This window comes from Microcaecilia unicolor, chromosome 12 (assembly GCF_901765095.1).
Source record: "Microcaecilia unicolor chromosome 12, aMicUni1.1, whole genome shotgun sequence".
In the NCBI taxonomy this organism is placed as follows: domain Eukaryota; kingdom Metazoa; phylum Chordata; class Amphibia; order Gymnophiona; family Siphonopidae; genus Microcaecilia; species Microcaecilia unicolor.
The window spans coordinates 36343710-36367777 of NC_044042.1; the positions used below are offsets into that span (position 1 = coordinate 36343710).

The 24068-nt window shown below is 44.1% G+C and overlaps 1 protein-coding gene across 2 annotated transcripts in view; it reads right to left on the reverse strand.

Moving 5' to 3' along the window:
- Nucleotides 1–22589, reverse strand: part of JHY (junctional cadherin complex regulator) — a 72145-nt gene extending 49556 nt beyond the window's left edge. For both annotated transcript variants that reach the window (XM_030221424.1, XM_030221423.1), the window contains exons 1-3: nt 22513–22589; nt 19963–20416; nt 14412–15129 (exon numbers count right to left, since the gene is read on the reverse strand). In XM_030221424.1, coding sequence (XP_030077284.1) covers nt 14412–15129; nt 19963–20309 — 1065 coding nt within the window. In that variant the 5' untranslated portion in view covers nt 20310–20416; nt 22513–22589. The remainder of the gene's footprint in view (nt 1–14411; nt 15130–19962; nt 20417–22512) is intronic.
- Between the last annotated feature and the right edge of the window lie 1479 nt (nt 22590–24068).

Below are 24068 nucleotides of genomic sequence, written 5' to 3' on the forward strand. Positions count from 1 at the left end.
TCAATAAACAGATTTAAACTAAACTTAATCCTCTCCAGTTTGCTTACCATTATAAGAGAGAATCCCCTATATTTTTGTTACTATATTGATTATTGGGAATCTCACCCTACAAGTAGTTGTTTAGTATATGCTAATGTTGCCATTAGTGTGTGGCCATTAAAAAAAAAAAATTACCACGAGCACCTACTGACACCTATTTTGTGGTTTGCGAAGGGCTCACAAGTTAATCCTGCACAAACTGATTAGCACAAGGACGCCCACTCTCTAACCCCTATCACACCCCCTCCAACAAAATCTGTGTAAGAAATTATTAGTGCCCCGATTAGGGCATCCAGATTTGGAACATACCACAGGACGCCTAAGTGTGTCCCACAGTAAGTCATTTTCAAGTGCAACGAGAGTGTATTAGCGCTTAACGCAACTTAGTAACAGAGCCCCTTAATTAATTCCTGGTAAACCAGATGTTCACATGATTTTTTTTCCTAAAATTTAATCTAGTTTCCTCTCTGACATTTCAATAGAAATCAAACAAAATAAAACATGGAAAAGTAAATAAGATGATACCTTTTTTATTGGACATAACTTAATACATTTCTTGATTAGCTTTCGAAGGTTGCCCTTCTTCGTCAGATCGGAAATAAGCAAATGTGCTAGCTGACAGTGAGGCATATTTTCAAAGCACTTAGCCTTCCAAAGTTCCATAGAAACCTATGGAACTTTGGAAGGCTAAGTGCTTTGAAAATATGCCTCAGAGTATATAAGTGAAAACCTTCAAGCATTACTATGACAGTCTGACAGGGTGGGAGGATGGGGGTGGGTAGGAGGTATGCATGAGGACATCAAAGCATATCATTGATATTCTAACAGGATGGGTGTGGATAGGTGAGGGGTGGGGTGATCAACAGAGACATACAGCTTTATGGTTTATAATGGGCTAGGAACCCCAGGTCCTTGTTAAGTCCTTTCTGTTGGGTGTTAAAATATTCAATCATTCTGACTTCAAAGGTCTAACGTTCTTGTATGGTTTTAAAGTTACCTTTGAGGATTCTCACTGTGAAATCACTGGTACAGTGTCCTGGTCCTGTAAAATGTTGACCAACAGGCGTGGGAACCCTGCTGGCACCAGCTAATCAAGAAATGTATTAAGTTATGTCCAATAAAAAAGGTATCATCTTATTTTCTTTTCCATGTTTTATTTTGTTTGATTTCTATTGATAACCTTAAGAGTGGACTAACACGGCTACCACACTCTCTGACATTTGAAATTTTAATGCCTAATTTTTATATACATATGTTCACAGGTTACACATTTTACATTCACTCATTATTGACCTCGAGGTATTTTGAAGTTACATTTTCTGAACATCTTTAGTACTGTGAAGCTCTTATTCTGGCGCCTTTGATACTACACTGTCCTCTAGTGTACAAATTTATTTTTTCAGCTGGGGATCAGATTCACTGGAGGTGTCAGCAGCATCTGCATTTTAACCTAGTCTTTTTCAAAGTGATCTGTAATGTACTACACCAATGTAAAAAAGAAAAGATTAATCCATAATGAATCCACATTCCAGCTATGCCACCCTGGCGGAGCACACGTTAACTAAAACACTTCCACAAAAAATGGCCTCAGATGGACGCACCGCTCTTTAAGGAAAAGAAACAAGTATATTAGTCACAGTCCCAGAAAAACAAAAAATACTTCTGAATATTGAAAATGCAGTACATCAATTGCTATCCTTACGCTTGTCTGACTTGACTGGAGTTTCACAACATAGTCGTCTGTCTCAATTGGAAACTCACTTTTATTCATTTTGAAGATAAGTAGGCTGAGTACCAAAAAAGGGTGCCTACATCAGTTTGCAGTAAACTGGCAAATATTTTATAGAAGTTTAAGCAAAGGGCTCAGTCTTTTAGAAAATACAGTATCACATAGTTTGAAGGTACTCACTATGTGGTGAGTCCAAAAAAGTGGTGGTGATTTTATAAACAAATATGCCAAATTTGCATTTCCAGATCAGGAATATATCTGCACAAGTAAATTCTTCGCACTTGTACACAGCAATTTTATAAAGTGCACATGGTGTTTTTGAGAATAATTTTTATAAACGTGTTCATAAAACAACAGGGAAGGCGGCAGCCTTCCTCTGAAAGGCTAAACCCAGGGAAGGTGGATTTGCTCATCATAGAGGTGAGCAAATCACTATCTTCAAGCATTCCTCCAAATTCCAGATCTCAAATAACTTTTTTTTTTGTAGAGTGCTATAATTTTTCACTGTGATTTGTATACATGCAATTTTTTAAGTCTTTGTAAGCTGGCAGTATACTCACAACTGGATTTATCGTTCATTTGCCCTTAGGATGGGGCAAGAAGAGCCATAGAAGGAGGGGATTACCACTGACAAACTGGGGATATGGGTTATGCACCGCATTCTGTAGGTGCTTCCTCTTCCATCCAAGAAGCTCTCTCTCCCTTTAGACCCACTCCCTTTTGAACACCTTTAGGTAGGTACCCACTATGGCCAAGGGGAAATCTGGCCTAAGCATATAGGATAATTGTATAAGAGCACTGTTACAGAAAGAATTATAGCCCTCACTTAGAAACTGACCCATATTCTGAAATGTTTTGGTTTTTTGTTCATACATAAGTACATAAGCACCGCCATACTGGGAAAAGACCAAGGGTCCATCAAGCCCAGCATCCTGTCTCCGACAGCGGCCAATCCAGGCTTCAAGAACCCGGCAACCCCCCCCCCCCCAAATAAATTAATAATGTTCAATGGACTTTTCCCTCAGGAATCTGTCCAAACCCCCTTTAAATTCCGTAAGGCCAGCTGCTGTCACTACATTCTCCGGCAACGAGTTCCAGAGTCTAACTACACGCTGAGTAAAGAAAAACTTTCTCCTATTTGTTTTAAATCTACCATATTCTAGCTTCATCTTGTGTCCCCTGGTTTTGTTGTTTGAAAGTGTAAACAAATGCTTCACATCTGTCCGCTCTAATCCGCTCATTATCTTGTAGACTGCTATCATATCATCCCTCAGCCGCCTTTTCTCCAAGCTGAAGAGCCCTAACCTTCTCAGCCTTTCCTCATAGGGAAGTCGTTCCATTTCCTTTATCATTTTCATCGCCCTTCTCTGCAACTTCACTAATTCCTTTATATCTTTTTTGAGATGTGGCGACCAGAACTGGACACAATACTCGAGCTGCGGTCGCACCATGGAGCGATACAACGGCATTATAACATCCTCGTGTTTGTTTTCCATCCCTTTCCTAATAATACTCAACATTCTGTGCGCTTTCTTAGCCGCCGCAGCACACTGAGAAGTTTTTAACGTCATATCAAAGATGACTCCCAGATCCCTTTCTATTTCCGTGACTCCTAACGTGGAACCTTACATGACACAGCTGTAATTCGGGTTCCTCTTACCCACATGCATCACTTTGCACTTGTCAACATTGAACTTCATCTGCCACTTGCATGCCCATTTTTTTTTTGTGAATTCACAATATACTCGCTCACGTTTAGGGCCCTGTTCACTAAGGTGCACTAGAGATTTTAGCACGCGCTAAAGCTAGAGACACCCATATATTCCTATGGTTGGCTCTAGTGTTAAGGCGCCTACAGCACGGCTTAGTAAACAGGGTCCTTAGTCATCTCAATTGTGCACGTCAACAAACTTTAGCTATAATCACACGCACAGTTTCTGTAAAAGTTATTCTCTTCTTGTAAATATAAGAAACATCTGGTGTAAGTGCTGGAGGTGTACCCAGCACTTGAAAGAAGGCAATTATTCTGCAAACGTGAGGCAACAGTCATTACTGCATGTTAATAGCAAGGCCTCTAACACAGAACGCAGTCACCAACATCTCTGGAGTGCGGTTAACTATTCCACATTATCAGCCGCACTGCGGTTAATGCATACTACCAACACTTGCATTAACTGCAAATATCACTCTCTGCCCACTCCTCACCCCATAACCTAAAATACCACGTTAGGTACTTTAATTAGTGTTTTACAATTACATAGCAGTACAGAACATCAGTAGCATATACAATTAACCATAAAATTTCTTGAAAAAGTAGGTTTTTAATTCTTGGTAATTTCTAATACTCCTTTACTAGAATGAGGGGGAAATATATGCAATAATTATTCCTGCCAGAATTCTGCATGACTACGCAGCACAGAATTTGCCAGTCGTGCAGAATTTACATCTGTCATGCAGAATATTTGCTGTTGTCCCCATTCCCGCAGTGCAGTACCGTGGCAACGGGTACTGCAGTAAAGGCTGGCCGCCCCATCCCCCGAGCCTCTGGCGGCCTTCCCTGGGCATACCTTAATGTGCAGCTCCCATGTTAAGTCTGTATTATTCTAGTTCACTTGAGCTAATCAGAACACATCAGCCAGATGCTTCCTGCCAATGGCACGTCCCCTCTTAAAAATAAATGGTGCATGATTAACATGTGCTGCCAGGCAAATTACTGCAAAACGCTTTAATGCATTTTGCAGTAAGCCTTTTTTATCCCCCTAAATTAAGCATGCATTAGCGTTTAATGCAGTTTAGTAAAAGGGCCCATATGAGAGTTATGCTCATTTCAGTACATAGGGGGGGAATGGGACTTGATATACCGCCTTTCGGTGGTTTTTGCAACTACATTCAAAGCGGTTTACATAGTATATACAGGTACTTATTTGTACCTGGGGCAATGGATGGTTAAGTGACTTGCCCAGAGTCACAAGGAGCTCCCTAATTTAGGACCCCAACTTGTTTTTGAACATCAGGCCCACTAGCTTTACTTTCTTTGAAAATAAGTAAATTGCAAATTATTCTCTCCAGAACATTCCTCTTTTGTGCACCACAATTATAAAATGCTTCAGTATATATTTTTTGAACCTAAACATCTCACTGATTTTTTGTTATCCAAGAGAACTGAAAGAGAAACCTAAGCGTCCTGAAAAGTAATATTTCTTGCCGCTTCACATTTTTTCGCTTTGCTTTTCCTTTAATAATGATGTCAATTGACCTTTAAGTCTCCAAATCTGTAAATCTTGAATCGTATTTGTGGACTTTAGTGGTTTAAATATAAATAGGGGGATGAATCTGTTTGATCTGTATTTACTCCCCAGCTAATGTTACTATATTTGCTTTAATTGAATCTGTATTTAACTACTTTCTGTACAAGCGTGTTTGCTTGGATTGTAACTTAAAAAAATTATAAATAAATAATTTAAAAAAAAAATGCTTCACCTTGCGTTGAAGACTAACACTGATATTTTTGACTATCAAAGACTTTTGAAAGCCTATTTAATTAGAAATGCATTTGGAACAGAATAAGATTTTTTTTTATTGTGTTATGTCTTTGTATGTTCTGTTTTTAATATGCATGTTTTAAACATCTCCCCTTATGCCTTGGAGATTAAGCAGATTACAACACTTGGGAAAATATTCAGCTGCCGGCGGTCAGCATTTCTTTCGTATATTCAGTGCCCTATCCAAGTATCACCACTATCTCAGTGGCCTGCCAGGAGTTGCCCAGGTAATGCCGATATTCAGCAGTGGTACCTGAATAAATACCCAATTAACCTTTTTGCTGTTCTAAGTTAACCGGATAGATATTGTGTACCAGTGCTGAATATCAGCGGTGCACATGCAACTCCCAGTTTCACCCCCAGACCGCACCAGCGCAAACTAGATACTTCTCGCAGCAGCAGTCTGCACGAATATTCAGCAGCACTATCCAAGTATGTGCTGCTGAATATCTGGCTTAGAGCACAGTCAGCGCAATTTAACGGGCAAGAGCCTTTCCTGCCAGTCAAATCACTTGAATATAGACCCCACTATAAATAAAGAAAGAAAACTGAACCTGACTAGGTTTATACAGTGTATTTGGATTTTCAGAAGGTGCTCGACAAACCCTTAGGCGAGATCAGTGGCGTAGTTATGGGTGGGCCTGGGTGGGAACAGGCCCACCCATTCTTAGCTCAGGCCCACCCAATTGTGGCACCCCACATCAACATCTCTCCTCCTCCCGGCATCTGCCCGCCCGTCGCTGAACCCCATCCCTTCCTGGTGTACCTTACAGGCGCCCTGGCACCTGCAGTGATTCAATTATTGCTGCCTGCAGGCTTCCATCGGCTGGGTCCCACCCTCGCTTTCATCATTTCCCGTCTGGCAAAGGACTTTTAGTATTTGCACAAGGAGCTTGTGAAACTATGACACTGAGTATCAAATGGCAGATGAAACATGAATATATAGACAAGAGCAAAGTGATGCGCATAGGGAAAAATAATCCCCAAGTACAGGTATAAAACGCTGACAATACATTGAATTTTTCACTACAGTGTGCCATGAGTGCTAAAAAGGCAAATAGAACATTAGGGATTATTTGAAAAGGAATGGAGAACAAAGCTGAAGTCATGGTAGCCATTTTGACATCACAGCCACGATGGGCTGGAGCAAGTGGGCATTGCTCCTGCCTTGTGAACACTAGACCACCAGGAATTTTAAAGGTAGGCTGGGGGGGGGGGGCTACAAGGGATGGGGGTTATGGGGTTCTTATTGGAGGAGCCCAATGCTCTTCAGGTGAGGGGTGGAGAGAGGGGGATCAGTGCTTGGTGCAGGGGGAGGGAGAGAATTTTAGGGAAGCAAAATCAGAGATTGTTCCAGAGGAGTCAGTGCTTCGTATTTATTTATTTGTTACATTTGTATCGCACATTTTCCCACCTATTTGTAGGCTCAATGTGGCTTATATAGTACCGGAGAGGCCTTTGCAGGCTCCGGTGTGAACAAATACAGGGTGATATTGTGGTAAGATCAAGTTCATGTGGCACAGCCACATTAGGGAATCGGAGAACGGAAGGGTTGTGGTATGTCCATTACGTACTTTAGTTTGGTTGTGTTACAGAGATTAGGCATTTAAGTTGGATCGGTAGGGTATGCCTTTTTAAACAGGTTGTTTTTTAGTGATTTCCGGAAGTTTAAGGGGAGGGGGGGTGGGAGGAATAGAATACCTTTGCAGGCTACCAGCTGCTACCCAGTATTTTGGTGGGTGCTGGCTGATACTCAGTGCCAGCACTACACAGCTAGCCAAAGTTAGGACTACTGTTTATGCTGTCCTACTTGCACAGTTAGCTATGTGGGCACCAGCATTGAATACTCACAGCTCCTACTTGACTCCGCCCCTGGAACACCCCTCAGTGGTCTGGTTCCGAAATATTCAGTTAGTACCAATATTCAGCAGCACTGCCCAGTTAAGTGCTGCTGAATATTGGTCAATGGCTCAAAGCAATTTAAGTGGGCAGGAGAATCTCCTGGCTGCTTAAATCGCTTTAAATATTGACCCCATCATAAATACCTGAGCCTGCAGGAATCCCCACCAACTGACGACCTCCTCCAGTCCTCCAAAAGTGAACAGCGGCACAGAACCCCCATGCTGCCGAGCTCTGCGGTTGGCTCAGTGGGAAGTGCCAGCATCTTGCATGCTCTCTTCTTGTGCATACTCAGTGTGAGAAGTGAGTGTGCACTAGATGCTGGCTTGTGTTTAGGGTGCGCTGTTGCTCGGTAGGCCTGAACCCAAAGTGGGTGGACTATGGCCCAACCCAGTCCGCCTGTGGCTACACACCTGCTGCAGAGACCTCTCCCCCCCCCCCCAACAAGTCTTTCTCCCTGCTTCACTCGCTCACTCAGCCAACAACATCCTTCTCCCTGCCTCACTCACACCCCTTCCCAGCCAGCCAGCATATTCTTCTCCCTGCCTCACTCACACCCCTTCCCAGCCAGCCAGCATATTCTTCTCCCTGCCTCCACCACCACCACAAAGATCAAGCATGCCGTTTCTGCTGCACCCTCTCCCCACTCCCCACATACACACAGACTCTGCATGTCTGACTCTCTTTGCCCACCTAAACACACACAGGAAGTATTTCCCTCTTTGCTGCACCCCTCCCACTCCCCAAACACAGGCAGCATGTTCTGATTCTTTTCACCACATATACAGTGGGGGAAATAAGTATTTGATCCCTTGCTGATTTTGTAAGTTTGCCCACTGACAAAGACATGAGCAGCCCATAATTGAAGGGTAGGTTATTGGTAACAGTGAGAGATAGCACATCACAAATTAAATCCGGAAAATCACATTGTGGAAAGTATATGAATTTATTTGCATTCTGCAGAGGGAAATAAGTATTTGATCCCCCACCAACCAGTAAGAGATCTGGCCCCTACAGACCAGGTAGATGCTCCAAATCAACTCGTTACCTGCATGACAGACAGCTGTCGGCAATGGTCACCTGTATGAAAGACACCTGTCCACAGACTCAGTGAATCAGTCAGACTCTAACCTCTACAAAATGGCCAAGAGCAAGGAGCTGTCTAAGGATGTCAGGGACAAGATCATACACCTGCACAAGGCTGGAATGGGCTACAAAACCATCAGTAAGACGCTGGGCAAGAAGGAGACAACTGTTGGTGCCATAGTAAGAAAATGGAAGAAGTACAAAATGACTGTCAATCGACAAAGATCTGGGGCTCCACGCAAAATCTCACCTCGTGGGGTATCCTTGATCATGAGGAAGGTTAGAAATCAGCCTACAACTACAAGGGGGGAACTTGTCAATGATCTCAAGGCAGCTGGGACCACTGTCACCACGAAAACCATTGGTAACACATTACGACATAACGGATTGCAATCCTGCAGTGCCCGCAAGGTCCCCCTGCTCCGGAAGGCACATGTGACGGCCCGTCTGAAGTTTGCCAGTGAACACCTGGATGATGCCGAGAGTGATTGGGAGAAGGTGCTGTGGTCAGATGAGACAAAAATTGAGCTCTTTGGCATGAACTCAACTCGCCGTGTTTGGAGGAAGAGAAATGCTGCCTATGACCCAAAGAACACCGTCCCCACTGTCAAGCATGGAGGTGGAAATGTTATGTTTTGGGGGTGTTTCTCTGCTAAGGGCACAGGACTACTTCACCGCATCAATGGGAGAATGGATGGGGCCATGTACCGTACAATTCTGAGTGACAACCTCCTTCCCTCCGCCAGGGCCTTAAAAATGGGTCGTGGCTGGGTCTTCCAGCACGACAATGACCCAAAACATACAGCCAAGGCAACAAAGGAGTGGCTCAGGAAGAAGCACATTAGGGTCATGGAGTGGCCTAGCCAGTCACCAGACCTTAATCCCATTGAAAACTTATGGAGGGAGCTGAAGCTGCGAGTTGCCAAGCGACAGTCCAGAACTCTTAATAATTTAGAGATGATCTGCAAAGAGGAGTGGACCAAAATTCCTCCTGACATGTGTGCAAACCTCATCATCAACTACAGAAGACGTATGACCGCTGTGCTTGCCAACAAGGGTTTTGCCACCAAGTATTAGGTCTTGTTTGCCAGAGGGATCAAATACTTATTTCCCTCTGCAGAATGCAAATAAATTCATATACTTTCCACAATGTGATTTTCCGGATTTAATTTGTGATGTGCTATCTCTCACTGTTACCAATAACCTACCCTTCAATTATGGGCTGCTCATGTCTTTGTCAGTGGGCAAACTTACAAAATCAGCAAGGGATCAAATACTTATTTCCCCCACTGTAGCCAGAATGCTCCCTCACATACACCCAATATATCTCTATGTTGACCCCCACCCCATAAAACACAGTCATCATATCATGTCTTTTTTTTTTCACTGCCCACCTATACACAGCATCTTTCTCTCTCTACAACCCTTAGGCACATACCCCTCCACCTGGAGCACTTTTCCGTCTCTGGCTTCTCACACAGCTAGCAGTTATTTTTGTTGGTCTCCCTCAAACCCTCTCCCCCCACCACCACCACTTGAACCATCAAACCTCTCTTCCATAGGGCACCAATACAATGATACCTTCTAGGGTTGCCAACTAGATGCAGGTTCACCCGACGGGGTTGATCCAATTCTGGCCTTACCCCATTGCATGCAGGGACTTATGGTTCCGATTTCTCCACTGGATTCCCTAATAAAAACCAGGCTACAAGACCCTGCCTGCATTGGGGAAAGCCCAGGACAGGATCAACCCTTTCAGGCAAATCGGAAGCTAGATGGCAACCCCAGATAAATCTAGGCTGCCTGCAGTCTGCTCCAGAGCGCTACCTCTGACAACTTCCTGGTTCTACAAGAGTGGGACTGATCAGAGGGAGCACTCTGGAGCAGACCCCAGGCAGCCTAAGTATACTGCTGCACTACTGGTGCTGCTCTATGGAAGAGAGGGGGCGGGGAGAGACGGAGATGCCAAACCATGGGCTGGCAAGAGGGAGAAAAGTGGAGGGGGAGATTTCAGACTACTTCTGTCAGGGATGAGGAGAATTAATTTTCTTAGCGCTACGGGGCATTACCCATAGATAAGATGACCCTGCTTTTTTCTGATGGACTTTAGAGCTAAAATTTCTCAACTTATAGACAATTATATCTAGTACTCCATTTTCCTGTCTCTGTCAATCATATTTACAATTGCATAGCCCCATTGGCTCAACAGCAATTATGCACCATGTGAACGAAGTTTTCACAGTATATGAGAGGGAACAATAATGAAATCAATTATTCAGATTCAGCGTGCACATATGCCAGGGTCCAGAGGGCATTGTAGTCTGCCATGACTGGGCTAGATGGGAAGAGAAATATTTTTAAATGAAGAGGAATGAAGCTGGTGTAAGTGTAAATTAAGACGTATAGCACTGTAACGCCACTAGCTGCTATCAAAACGCCAGTAGCTGAATGGCTTTTGTGTGGGGAAATCTTGCCTGACCAATTTACTTCAATTCTTTGAAGGAGTAAACAAACATGTGGACAAAGGGGAGCCGGTTGATATTGTGTATCTGGATTTTCAAAAGGCGTCTGACAAGGTACCTCATGAAAGGCTACAGAGGAAATTGGAGGGTCATGGGATAGGAGGAAATGTCCTATTGTGGATTAAAAACTGGTTGAAGGATAGGAAACAGAGAGTGGGGTTAATGGGCAGTATTCACAATGGAGAAGGGTAGTTAGTGGGGTTCCTCAGGGGTCCGTGCTAGGACCGCTGCTTTTTAATATATTTATAAATGATTTAGAGATGGGAGTAACTAGCGAGGTAATTAAATTTGCCGATGACACAAAGTTATTCAAAGTCATTAACTCGCGACAGGATTGTGAAAAATAACAAAAGGACCTTACGAGACTGGGAGACTGGGCGGCTAAATGGCAGATGACGTTTAATGTGAGCAAGTGCAAGGTGATGCATGTGGGAAAAAAGAACCCGAATTATAGCTACATCATGCAAGGTTCCACGTTAGGAGTTACGGACCAAGAAAGGGATCTGGGTGTCGTCGTCGATAATACACTGAAACCTTCTGCTCAGTGTGCTGCTGCGGCTAGGAAAGCGAATAGAATGTTGGGTATTATTAGGAAAGGTATGGAAAACAGGTGTGAGGATGTCATAATGCCATTATGTCGCTCCATGGTGCGACCGCACCTTGAGTATTGTGTTCAATTCTGGTCGCCGCAGCTCAAGAAAGATATAGCAGAATTGGAAAAGGTGCAGCGAAGGGCGACTAAAATGATAACGGGGATGGGACAACTTCCCTATGAAGAAAGACTAAGAAGGCTAGGGCTTTTCAGCTTGGATAAGAGACGGCTGAGGGGAGACATGATAGAAGTATATAAAATAATGAGTGGAGTGGGACGGGTGGATGTGAAGCGTCTGTTCACGCTTTCCAAAAATAGTAGGACTAGAGGGCATGCGATGAAACTACAGTGTAGTAAATTTAAAACAAATCGGAGAAAATGTTTCTTCACCCAACGCATAATTAAACTCTGAAATTCGTTGCTGGAGAACGTGGTGAAGGCGGTTAGCTTGACAGAGTTTAAAAAGGGGTTAGACTACTAAATGGACTTGGGAAAAATCCACAATTCCAGGAATAACATGTATAGAATGTTTGTACATTTGGGAAGCTTGCCAGGTGCCCTTGGCCTGGATTGGCCGCTGTCGTGGACAGGATGCTGGGCTCGATGGACCCTTGGTCTTTTCCCAGTGTGGCATTACTTACAGTGGGGGAAATAAGTATTTGATCCCTTGCTGATTTTGTAAGTTTGCCCACTGACAAAGACATGAGCAGCCCATAATTGAAGGGTAGGTTATTGGTAACAGTGAGAGATAGCACATCACAAATTAAATCCGGAAAATCACATTGTGGAAAGTATATGAATTTATTTGCATTCTGCAGAGGGAAATAAGTATTTAATCCCTCTGGCAAACAAGACCTAATACTTGGTGGCAAAACCCTTGTTGGCAAGCACAGCGGTCAGACGTCTTCTGTAGTTGATGATGAGGTTTGCACACATGTCAGGAGGAATTTTGGTCCACTCCTCTTTGCAGATCATCTCTAAATCATTAAGAGTTCTGGGCTGTCGCTTGGCAACTCGCAGCTTCAGCTCCCTCCATAAGTTTTCAATGGGATTAAGGTCTGGTGACTGGCTAGGCCACTCCATGACCCTAATGTGCTTCTTCCTGAGCCACTCCTTTGTTGCCTTGGCTGTATGTTTTGGGTCATTGTCGTGCTGGAAGACCCAGCCACGACCCATTTTTAAGGCCCTGGCGGAGGGAAGGAGGTTGTCACTCAGAATTGTACGGTACATGGCCCCATCCATTCTCCCATTGATGCGGTGAAGTAGTCCTGTGCCCTTAGCAGAGAAACACCCCCAAAACATAACATTTCCACCTCCATGCTTGACAGTGGGGACGGTGTTCTTTGGGTCATAGGCAGCATTTCTCTTCCTCCAAACACGGCGAGTTGAGTTCATGCCAAAGAGCTCAATTTTTGTCTCATCTGACCACAGCACCTTCTCCCAATCACTCTCGGCATCATCCAGGTGTTCACTGGCAAACTTCAGACGGGCCGTCACATGTGTCTTCCGGAGCAGGGGGATCTTGCGGGCACTGCAGGATTGCAATCCGTTATGTTGTAATGTGTTACCAATGGTTTTCGTGGTGACAGTGGTCCCAGCTGCCTTGAGATCATTGACAAATTCCCCCCTTGTAGTTGTAGGCTGATTTCTAACCTTCCTCATGATCAAGGATACCCCACGAGGTGAGATTTTGCTTGGAGCCCCAGATCTTTGTCGATTGACAGTCATTTTGTACTTCTTCCATTTTCTTACTATGGCACCAACAGTTGTCTCCTTCTCGCCCAGCGTCTTACTGATGGTTTTGTAGCCCATTCCAGCCTTGTGCAGGTGTATGATCTTGTCCCTGACATCCTTAGACAGCTCCTTGCTCTTGGCCATTTTGTAGAGGTTAGAGTCTGACTGATTCACTGAGTCTGTGGACAGGTGTCTTTCATACAGGTGACCATTGCCGACAGCTGTCTGTCATGCAGGTAACGAGTTGATTTGGAGCATCTACCTGGTCTGTAGGGGCCAGATCTCTTACTGGTTGGTGGGGGATCAAATACTTATTTCCCTCTGCAGAATGCAAATAAATTCATATACTTTCCACAATGTGATTTTCCGGATTTAATTTGTGATGTGCTATCTTAACCTACCCTTCAATTATGGGCTGCTCATGTCTTTGTCAGTGGGCAAACTTACAAAATCAGCAAGGGATCAAATACTTATTTCCCCCCACTGTATGTACTTACTTATGTACCGTGTTTCCCCCAAAATAAGACAATGTCTTATATTAATTTTTGCCCCCCAAAATGCGCTAGGTCTTATTTTCAGGGGCTGTCTTATTTTTCGGGGAAACATCGGGGTTGGATCGGGGTTGGCCCGCCCTCCGTTGCTCCCGGAACTAACCTTAAACGCCTCCTTTCACCTTCGCAGCAAGCAGCAGCAGGGCAGGCCACTCCTTCTTCCGTGTCCTGCCCTCGCCTGACGTAACGTCCGCGAGGGCGGGGCACGGAAGGAGAGGTCTGCCCTGCTGCTGCTTGCTGCGAAGGTGAAAGGAGGCATTTAAGGTTAGTTCCGGGAGCGACGGAGGGTGGGTGGAGGGCGGGGGGGGGGCGGCCTTGTCCGGCTCTCGGCGGCCCTGCTTTCAAACAAAAATTTGCTAGGTCTTACTTTCGGGGGAGGCCTTATATCTAAGTAAGACCTAGCAAATTTTTGTTTGAAAGCAGGGCCGCCGAGAGCCGGACAAGGCCGCCCCCCCCCCCCCCCCCCACCCCTCCACCCACCCTCTGTCGCTCCCGGAACTAACCTTAAATGCCTCCTTTCACCTTCGCAGCAAGCAGCAGCAGGGCAGACCTCTCCTTCCAATTCAGGATCCAATTCAGGAAAACCTCTACTAGGTCTTATTTTCGGGGGATGTCTTACTTTCAGGGAAACAGGGTACTCATCAAGGAGCTAGAAGCCCAGGGTAACAGAAAGGAGTTGCTGAATAAAAAAGTAAAAATGAAAGAGAGAATACCCACCTGCTCTTGACTGGTTTCTCTGTTCTTTGTCTTGTGCATCTGAAGATAAGAACTCTGTTTCTGTGCAGCTAACCCCAGTGTAAGTTTATTTTTTTCTATAAAGTCCTTCTCCGACATGCTGCGTTTGTGGTAAACCCTTTTCAGGTCCTTACCCTTTGTATCACCGAGCTTGCCTTGTGTAAAAGAGCCCTCTGTAGACTGACTACCCTGCTCACACATTAACCCAGAAGAAGAATCATCACTATTACACAGATCTGGAACCTTGTCCTGCTGAGAATCAATTAATGACTTCTGAACTTTCCTATGGTCTCTGTGTGCCACAACACATCTGTGGTTGGCTTCATTAAGTTGATTGCTGGAATCAGAATCATCAACGTCAAAATTAGAGTTGGACTCATTTTCAAGGGTCTGAGGTGAAAACAATAATTGCTGAAGGTTTAGCCCACTTGTAACATTGATGTTTCCACTTCCAGGAGCTGGAAGCAAGTCTTTTCCAGTTCCTCTTTGTCCTTGGCCTGCCTGCTTTTGGCTCCTCTGCAGCTTCTCAGGCATTGCGTCCTCAGCAGAGGAAGATGACAATTTTTGGAATGGGTCCTGCAGCCCGTTCTCAAGCTCCAGCTGCCTCAAGTTTTCAAGATCCGGAGACGTTGCTTCTATGTTCTTTGCCTTCCAGTTGGGGTCATATCTCAGATCTGCATAACGATCCACATCTTGATGCCTGCCATGAGAGGTGCCAAATATCACAATTTTATACAATATCTACTACTCTGCTTTGTGTCTTTTTAACTTCAATATTTCAGAATTATACAAGATGATGCATGCATTTTAAATGTAAACAAAACAGCACTGGGCCACCAGGGTTTTTAGTTTGAGGTGTGTGAAGGGGGTTAGGGGGCCTGTTGATCCACCGAACCTCCAGCCCCCCTCTCCCCAGCCCCGTGTTGCCGGCTTGCGATGGTTCGGGCCATTTGTAGGCGATGATGGGGGGCCTGCTAGTATGCAAATGAATGCTGGAAAGGGCTCCGCATTCTTCCCAAATGCTTTAGTAAACTCTAATGCCAGCTCCGAGCTGGCGTAGGGTTTACAGTAGTAGCAGTGCGCTAGTCTAGCACGCTGCCCGTTGAGCATTGGAAAGGAATACCAATGACCCTGTTTAGCACGCATTTGCATGCTAGTCGCATTCAGAGCCGGCAAGCATGTTGTTATAATCGCTCGCAGGCTCTGATCCTGGGACTTAAGCAAACGTGGGCGCTAGTCCAGCACTAATGGCCTCTAGCGCCCAAGTTTGCTTTTGATCAACTGCACATCAGGCAGGAGGGCAAAAACCCTGAGATGGGGAAAAGATAAACGCCCAAAACAAGACTATGCCTCCACTATATAGTTATGAGGAACCCTTTCGTTGCTCAGCAGTGGCTCCTCTGTTTTTGTTAATGTCCAAAGTAAAGGGGTTTTTGTGTGCGAAGATTCTTCACAGGCCTCCCAGTGCCAAGTGCTTCAACACTCGCCCACGCTAGCACATCAGGATACCACACTGGAATAATATAAAGTTCCCTATTCATCTCTAATCATTGGGACACAATAAAATCAGCCTAAGGTTTCCTGAAAATGTAAATGTTAGACGGACAATACATCTACAATACTTCTGCGCCAAACAGCCAACAGATGCAGAGACCACCTATTCAAATTCCTGGGTTTTAATGGATGAGGAGAGCAGCTCATATGATATTCACTCATTAATGGACTGTACCGGAGTGTGTTCCACGATAACTTCCAACAAAACAAAATCGAATTTCCATTTAATGAAGAGCCTCCCATTCAACATGGCCCTCAGTCAAAAAAATGAATAAAATTAGAACATATTTCCAGTACAATTAATGTCCTTTGCATTCAGAACCAAATATTCAATAACTGGCCATTTTGCTTGTTGAGCCAGGCGAATCAAAACATGCTATAAACCATTAAGCCTTGATTTGTTCAGCACTTTATTTAAAGTAGGCAGTTAAATTGAATTGCATGCTAGTATTGATTAGGTTTTAATGTAATCTTTTTGTCAGAACAAACTATTCCCAGCCTATACAATATTAAATCTCATACACATAGGAAAGCACATTCAATATTAAGACTTAATTGAATACATTTTTTGAAGAATGAGAAATTAATAGCAAAAGCCATCCGGTCTGCCAACATTGTTAATTTTACAATTTATATATTTATTTCTATAAACAATCTACCCAACCTACAAGTTTAAACGGATTTTAAACTACTGGCAGCGTGATGTGAAAGGAAATGTACTCAATTTGGAGGTTATTTCAGTTATGTGATAGTACATGAGCCAGTGGGCAAAGGCAATAGATGGCAGTCATCCCAGTCAATGCATGAGCTGTATGTGTATGAGCTTACTGGGACAGAACGGAGGCGTTTCCAGGGGAAGAACTAGGAAAGGAATAGCATCTAAGTGCCACACTTTATAAAATATGTGTTAGAAAGACACTTCTACAACTGGGCATGTGCACTTATGCACATAAATGTACCAAACAGAGCACCATTTATAATGTAGTGCATAAGTGCTGTGGCTCATAAGTCTGAGGGGGCATGGGTGGACTACGGACATGTGGCCAAATTACAGAACACTGTAAGTCACACACATTTGGATTGCATGGTGCACTAAGGTACGCCAACCTATTCTAGCCATGGATCTGACATAAGTGGTCACGCCTAAATATAGGTGCATTGATGCCAACTTGGCTGGTATTCTAGTACAGAATCAATAGAATTGGCACTGAGCACTCGGCATCGAGGCAGCTAACTTGAGGGTACAACTTATAGAATTGTCCCCTATCCCTCGAATTCTATATGGTGTGTCTAGAGATCGGCGCCATATTCAGTGTGCATAACTTAACAAGTTTAACAAGCTAACGAGAGCTGGTAACAGCACTTAACAAGCAATAATTAGCACTAATTGGCACTGATTAGAATTTAGGCACACAACTCACTAAGCGTACTCTGCAAAAATGTGTGCCGAACTTCTAACACGTGCAGGCAAAAAGGGGCATGGTTATGGGCAGGGGAATGGGCGTATTGTGGGGGGGTTCCAAAATTTACACACCTCGTTATAGAATATGGTCCAGGGTGCCTCAATCTATGCACTGGGATTTACGCCATGTTTTCGATGGTGTAAACAGATGCGCATAGATTTAGGTGCTGAAGTATCAACTAAGCATATTCTATAATCGGCACCTAAATCTAAGCAACGATTATAGCATACGCTTAGTCGGCACCAATTTCAGTGCCATATATCGAATCCCTCCCATGTGCATAACCCATGAAATTAGCGCACATCAGAGTGGGTATAAATATATGCACCTAAATTCCAGAGTGTAATTTATTTTTAAAATGTACTTGTACCTGCACAGAGAAACATAGAGGGGATTTTGACATAAGGGTGTACACTGGGTTTATGTGGTTTGTTAACCTTATTTTAACTTTTATCTTTATATATACAATAGTGGTAGGGAAGGCTGGATCTATCACCAGAGCGCATTCCACTGCTGCTGCGAGCTAAATTCAAAAAGCCATAGCACCCCAAAGAACCTGGCTCAGACACGAAGAGCCATGGGAACAGGCATGCCATGGAAGCCAAAGGAACGGGAGGGATAAGAAGGGAAGTAGAGCAAGAATACCTTGGGATACAAGAGCAGGGAGAGAAACAGTGTACCATAGGCGGGGGATGGGAATGGGTGAGGGGTAGGAAGAAAGAGGGCGAGTGTGTATGCACCTTGTGGGGAGATAGTGTCTGGAGGGAACGGAGGGGTGAAAGAGGCAGAATACTGGAGGGGAGGCAAGGGAAGGTGGATAGACGGAAAGGAAAAAAGAGATATAGCTGGGGGTGCAGGGGGAGGAGACAGAGAGACACACAGAATACTGGCGTGTAGAGAGGAAGGAAGAATATCTGGGGAGGGTGAAAGAGGGAGAGAGAGAACAGGCTGGAGTCAAATTGAGAAGGGACAAATATTAAGGTCACTGTAAATGTTTTGCAGCTGTTTGCTACTATTTTATTTTGGCCTTGTATGTAGGCATGACCCCTAGCGGTAGGACCATGAGACTAGGGAACGCTGGTGACACTTTGGATTCTGACAAAGGTTAGGGCAGGAACTGGAAATCATTCTTTCCCGCCTGCTAGATACCAGGAAAATTTATGGTATTGGGGTGCAGGGTAGACTTCTGTGTGTTGTGGGGAAGGAGGGCACAACACATCTTTCAGTTTGGAGGGGGCGCACGGGAGACTACTAATATTTATAGGTATTGGCCCTTTAAATCAAACCAAATTAGGTCTTATATACTGCTAATATCCCTATCCTAGGGTTCTGTGTGGGTCACATTAATTAGCTTACATGAAGATATATAGCTTGAGGTTATGTGACTTCTTGGGTGGTTAAGAGGAAGGTTATCAAGGGAAAGGCAGTGGAGCTGTGGGAATAAGCATGGACAGGACACAGAAGGTATATTACGTATGGTTCTTTGGAAATAGGAAGGTTTTTAGTCGCTTTCTAAAGCTGACGTAGTTGTTATCAGACCTTACAGCAATGGGAAGGGAGTTCCAAAGTGAAGTTCCTGCTACAGGGAATAGCGAGTTAAAGGTCTTCTGAAATCTGATGCCCATTCTAGACCGAGATAGGAACGTAAGCATTTGCCATACTGGGACAGACCGAAGGTCCATCGAGCCCAGCATCCTGTTCCAACAGTGGTCAACCCAGGTCACAAGTACCTGGCAAGATCCCAAAACAGTAGAATACATTTTATGGTACTTATCCTAAAAAATAAGCAATGGATTTTCCCCAGTGGCTTATGAACTTTTCTTTTAGGAATTTATTCAAACCTTTTTTAAACCCTGCTAAGCTAACTGCTTTTACTGGCAACAAATTCCAGAGTTTAATTACACGTGGTGTGAAGAAATATTTTCTTCGATTTGTTTTAAATAAGAACAGTTGGTCTTTTCAGTCTTTTGGATCGAGCCAGGCAAAGTGAAGATATATCCGTCAATAGGCTCGAAGGAAGGCCAGGTAAGATCTGAAAGAGATGCCCTAGTCTGCAGTATGGTGGCCTGATGCTCTTGTGAAGTAAAATACCCCCACAGTTTTAGGTGGGGTTATTTTACATGCTATACCATGGCTTGCTGTATGCACCAGGTGTACACTGCATCCCGCAGTATAGCATTTACACAGTAACGAGCATTTGAAGGTTTTGAATCTCATTACTATATACCCTGCAGTGACTTAAACAACGCTATGATAGGAAAAGACAACCTGCGTCCATGCCCGTGCCCTTAAAGTCACATTAAGGGCCAAATAACATGGGTTATTGCCCTAAAGCAGCTTGATCATTTCCCCCCTTTATTCTTATTGTTTAGATTTTGTTAATGTCTTTGACCAAATGCGTTGCCTTCCAAATTATTGTACCCCTTTAAACTAGTGGTTAAAATGAAAGTGTTTTTAAATCCAGTTACAATGTTGTGTAGATTAATGGCACTTGCTTATATATTGCCAAGCCTTACCTTCTTCTGTCACTGGCTTGTTGGAGGACAGCATAATCTGTGCCAACTGAAATCTTCACATGTCTCTGAGCATTTAACGTTGATTCCTTTACTTGTTCAGCAACATTGTCATCTTCATTTAAACTGTCATAAAGCTCATCAGAAGAGTGGTCCACTGGCTCCCCATTTTCAGAAATCCACTGCTGCAGTTCAGACTGGTATTTTATTTCTTCAGCAAGGCTTTCTGACTCAGAATCGTGTGAACTGTGCAAACTGAGATGAACGTCTTCGTCAAAAAGAAATTTAATTTGGGGAGTGCCTTTTAATTTGGTGTCATGAACATTTTCCATAAGACCACTTTGATTCATGTTTCAAACATGCAGAAGTAAATGACTGGATAATTGCACTTCCAAAGGGAATGACTTAACAATATCTCATGGCAGTACATATACTCCAAGAGGTTTACCAACAACACCTATGATAAAAAGAAAAAATACAGATTGTGTTTTTATTCCTAATACAATTGCTCTTATATAATTTAGAAAAACGTTATCAAGCTTAGTCATGTAAAGATGATCACCCATGGCTTCTGCACTAGTTCCAGCCAGAAGAGATCACAAAAAGAGACCCTACAATAGAAGTTCTAGAACTGTTCTGGATAACAATAATGAAATATACAAACAGCAACACAAGGGCCATTTTACTAAAGTGCAATTAATTTTGCACTTACTGCATGTTAAAAAGCCAAATTGAAGGTGTGGTTAAGTGCAAAGCCATAACAGTAAACGCAAAGCGTATGTCCAGCATCTACTCTGCATTTACCACACAAGCACCGTGTTATTGTCTATCATGTGATAAAAGCTAAGGAGGGCTGATAATGTGCAGGAGGGGGGAAACTGAGCTGCAGGGGTCATGCCCAGCATCTGCCTTCAATTTACCGCAAGCCCATTTTACTGTCCACCACATGATAAAAACTGCGTTAGCTGCTTGATGCAGCTTAGTAAAAAGAGTCCCAAACAGTGCTCATCTAATTCTAAGAGAATATTGTGAAAACTAAACAAAATTTTTTAAAAAAGTACTCTTTCTTAAAAACAAAAAAAAAAACAGTGTAGAGATTATTTAAGTAGTATCTCCACATGTAAATAGCAGCATTTACAATCAGAACACAAACTTGTAAAGCAGTGGCTTTCTGAAATAAGAATGTACACATATGGAGATCCACACCATTCAGTGATTTCAAGGGGGCATGGTTTGCATGGATCAACAATCTACATGTGTATTCTGTACTTTACAATGTACACACACACATATATTTTATATAGATAGATAGATAGATACAAATATAGAAAAACATATCCCTTAGGGTTGTTCTAAAACATGAACGCCAAAAAAGCAGGCCACACAGTTGTCCCTGCAGAGCAGAGGGGCAGCCTAATGGTCAGTGCAGTGAATGTTAAACAAATGGGCAGTGGCGTTCCTAGGGTGGCTGAAACCCGGGGTGGATCGCCAATGCGCCCCCCCCCCCCCCCCCGGGTACATTTTTACCTGCAGAGAGGGAAGTCTCTCTACTACGCATTTGCGGTACTGATTGCTTTTTAAACCCAAGAGCGAATCCTGCTGGGGGGGGGGGTGCCGCGCGCCTGTCTGCTTCGCTCGTTCCGTGCTCCCTCTGACCCGGAACAGGAAGTAACCTGTTCTGGGGCAGAGGGAGCACGGAACGAGCGGAGCAGACAGGCACCCCCCCCCCCAGCGGCGTACTGCAAATGGGACCCAGGTACAAATCCCACTTTAATTCCTTTATATGTTATTGTGAGCCCCACCAGGAACAGATAAAAACCTAGGTACACCACTGCAATAGCTATATGATGGGAAATGCAGCAAACTATGTGGAAGTTAGGCAACAAGTAATCCAAGTTACCTGATTTTGGCATGTAATATGAGGGGCCCTTTTACAAAGCTGCAGTAAAAAGTGGCCTTAGCGCACCAAGGCCATTTTCACTGATTTTCCACTCTCAAGAGAACATTCATCACAATAAGTCTTAAACTGGAGGAGGACCACATGCTGAAGAAAATATGCAAGCAAAGGAAGGTTGGCCAATAAAAGGTGGGATGTAAGGTGTCCAAGGCAAAGCTTTTCAAGACAAGCTGAACACTTGCCCTCAAGCCGAGACTGCAGTACAGCTGTAGACAAGGAAAGATGGACAATCCGCCCCCTCCCCCCAGGTCACCACTACCGCTCCCCCCCCCCCCTTCCACCGGGCCCGGGCCCTCTCTTCGCTATTGAACTTCCACTAAGAACCACAGTGACATAGTTAGCCATGAATCTCCCCTCTGTATTCTTGCAGTGCTAATCCAAGACCAAAGGCTGCAGGACTAGTTACGGTAGCCAAGATCAACAGAAAATGTACACATTATCACTCAGCAATGCATGTACTCTTTTAGGTTTCTCTTTACTTCCTTACAAACCACCATGACTCTTTAAGTGATAGAATTACCAAATGTCCTGATGTTACTTCCCCCCCAGGTCGCCGCTACCGCTCCCCCCCCCTCCACCCGGCCCGGGGAACTTACATCGGCGAAAACACAGCAGGCAGATCACCAGAGCTACCGTCCGCCTTCCTTCTCTGCCTGGGGCCCGCCCTCGTGTGACGTAACGTCGACGAGGGCGGGACCCAGGCAGGGAAGGAAGACCGACGGGAGCTCAGCTGATCTGCCTGTTGCGTTTTCGCCGATGTAAGTTCAATAGTGAAGAGGGCCCGGGGGGGGGAGGGGGGGCGGCGATTCCGGGTCGGGGGAGCGGTAGCGGCGACCTCGTGGGTGGGTGGGGGGGTGGGGGAGCGGTTCCCTCCCCTTCGCGCAGTTTCCTCCCCTTCGCGCAGTTTCCCTCTCTGTCCCTTCTCGTCATCACGTATTGACGCGGGGGGGCGGGACAGAGAGGGAAGCCTCTGTACTGCGCATTTGCGGTACTGATTGATTGCTTTTTAAACCCAAGAAGAGCGAATCCTAAGGGTGGTTGATCAACTAGGTATAAATTGTGTTGTTTCTAACTTGTTTTGGACTGTTTTGGGTCCTATTGATCTGTACATCTGCTGTCTATAATTTTGGAAGATAGATATGAAGAAATGCAAAAGTTTGGGATGTACCCTGTAGAAGTTGTTGTTTACTTTTGCAAAGTGTGCATGGATGCCTGTGTGCTATATTGGAGAAACAGGCCAGATGCTTAAGACAAGATTCAATTTACATAGACATCATATGAACAATACTGGTGCCAGCAGGGTTCCCACGCCTGTTGGGCAACATTTTACAGGACCAGGACACTGTACCAGTGATTTCACAGTGAGAATCCTCAAAGGTAACTTTAAAACCAAACAAGAACGTAAGACCTTTGAAGTCAGAATGATTGAATATTTTAACACCCAACAGAAAGGACTTAACAAGGATCTGGGGTTCCTAGCCCATTATAAACCATAAAGCTGTATGTCTCTGTTGATCACCCCACCCCTCACCTATCCACACCCATCCTGTTAGAATATCAATGATATGCTTTGATGTCCCCATGCATACTTCCTACCCACCCCCCTCCTCCCACCCTGTCAGACTGTCATAGTAATGCTTGAATGTTTTCACTTATATACACTGTCAGCTAGCACATTTGCTTATTTCCGATCTGAGGAAGAAGGGCAACCTTCGAAAGCTAATCAAGAAATGTATTAAGTTATGTCCAATAAAAAAGGTATCATCTTATTTTCTTTTCCATGTTTTATTTTGTGTGCTTGAATAAACTGGCTGTGATTTCTGAACATGTGGCATTATTATTACAGGACAGACTTTATAATGCCCAGTTGGGTATATATGGTAATCTCAACTTTGTTAAATGTTTCACACACATCCATCTACTTGCTCACATGATGTTACTGAATTCTATTATTCTGTCTCACTGTATTTTCAAATGTAAGCCACATTGAACCTGAGTTTGCTTGGGATATAAATGTCAAAAAATTAAATCCTTTATCCTCAACCTTTTAAGGCACTGCCTATCCAGCTGGATGGTGAAGGCACAAGGAAAGAAGACTAACTCAAAATAATGTGTTTCTTAGCTAGGCTCTAATATTATCGTACTCTTGGCA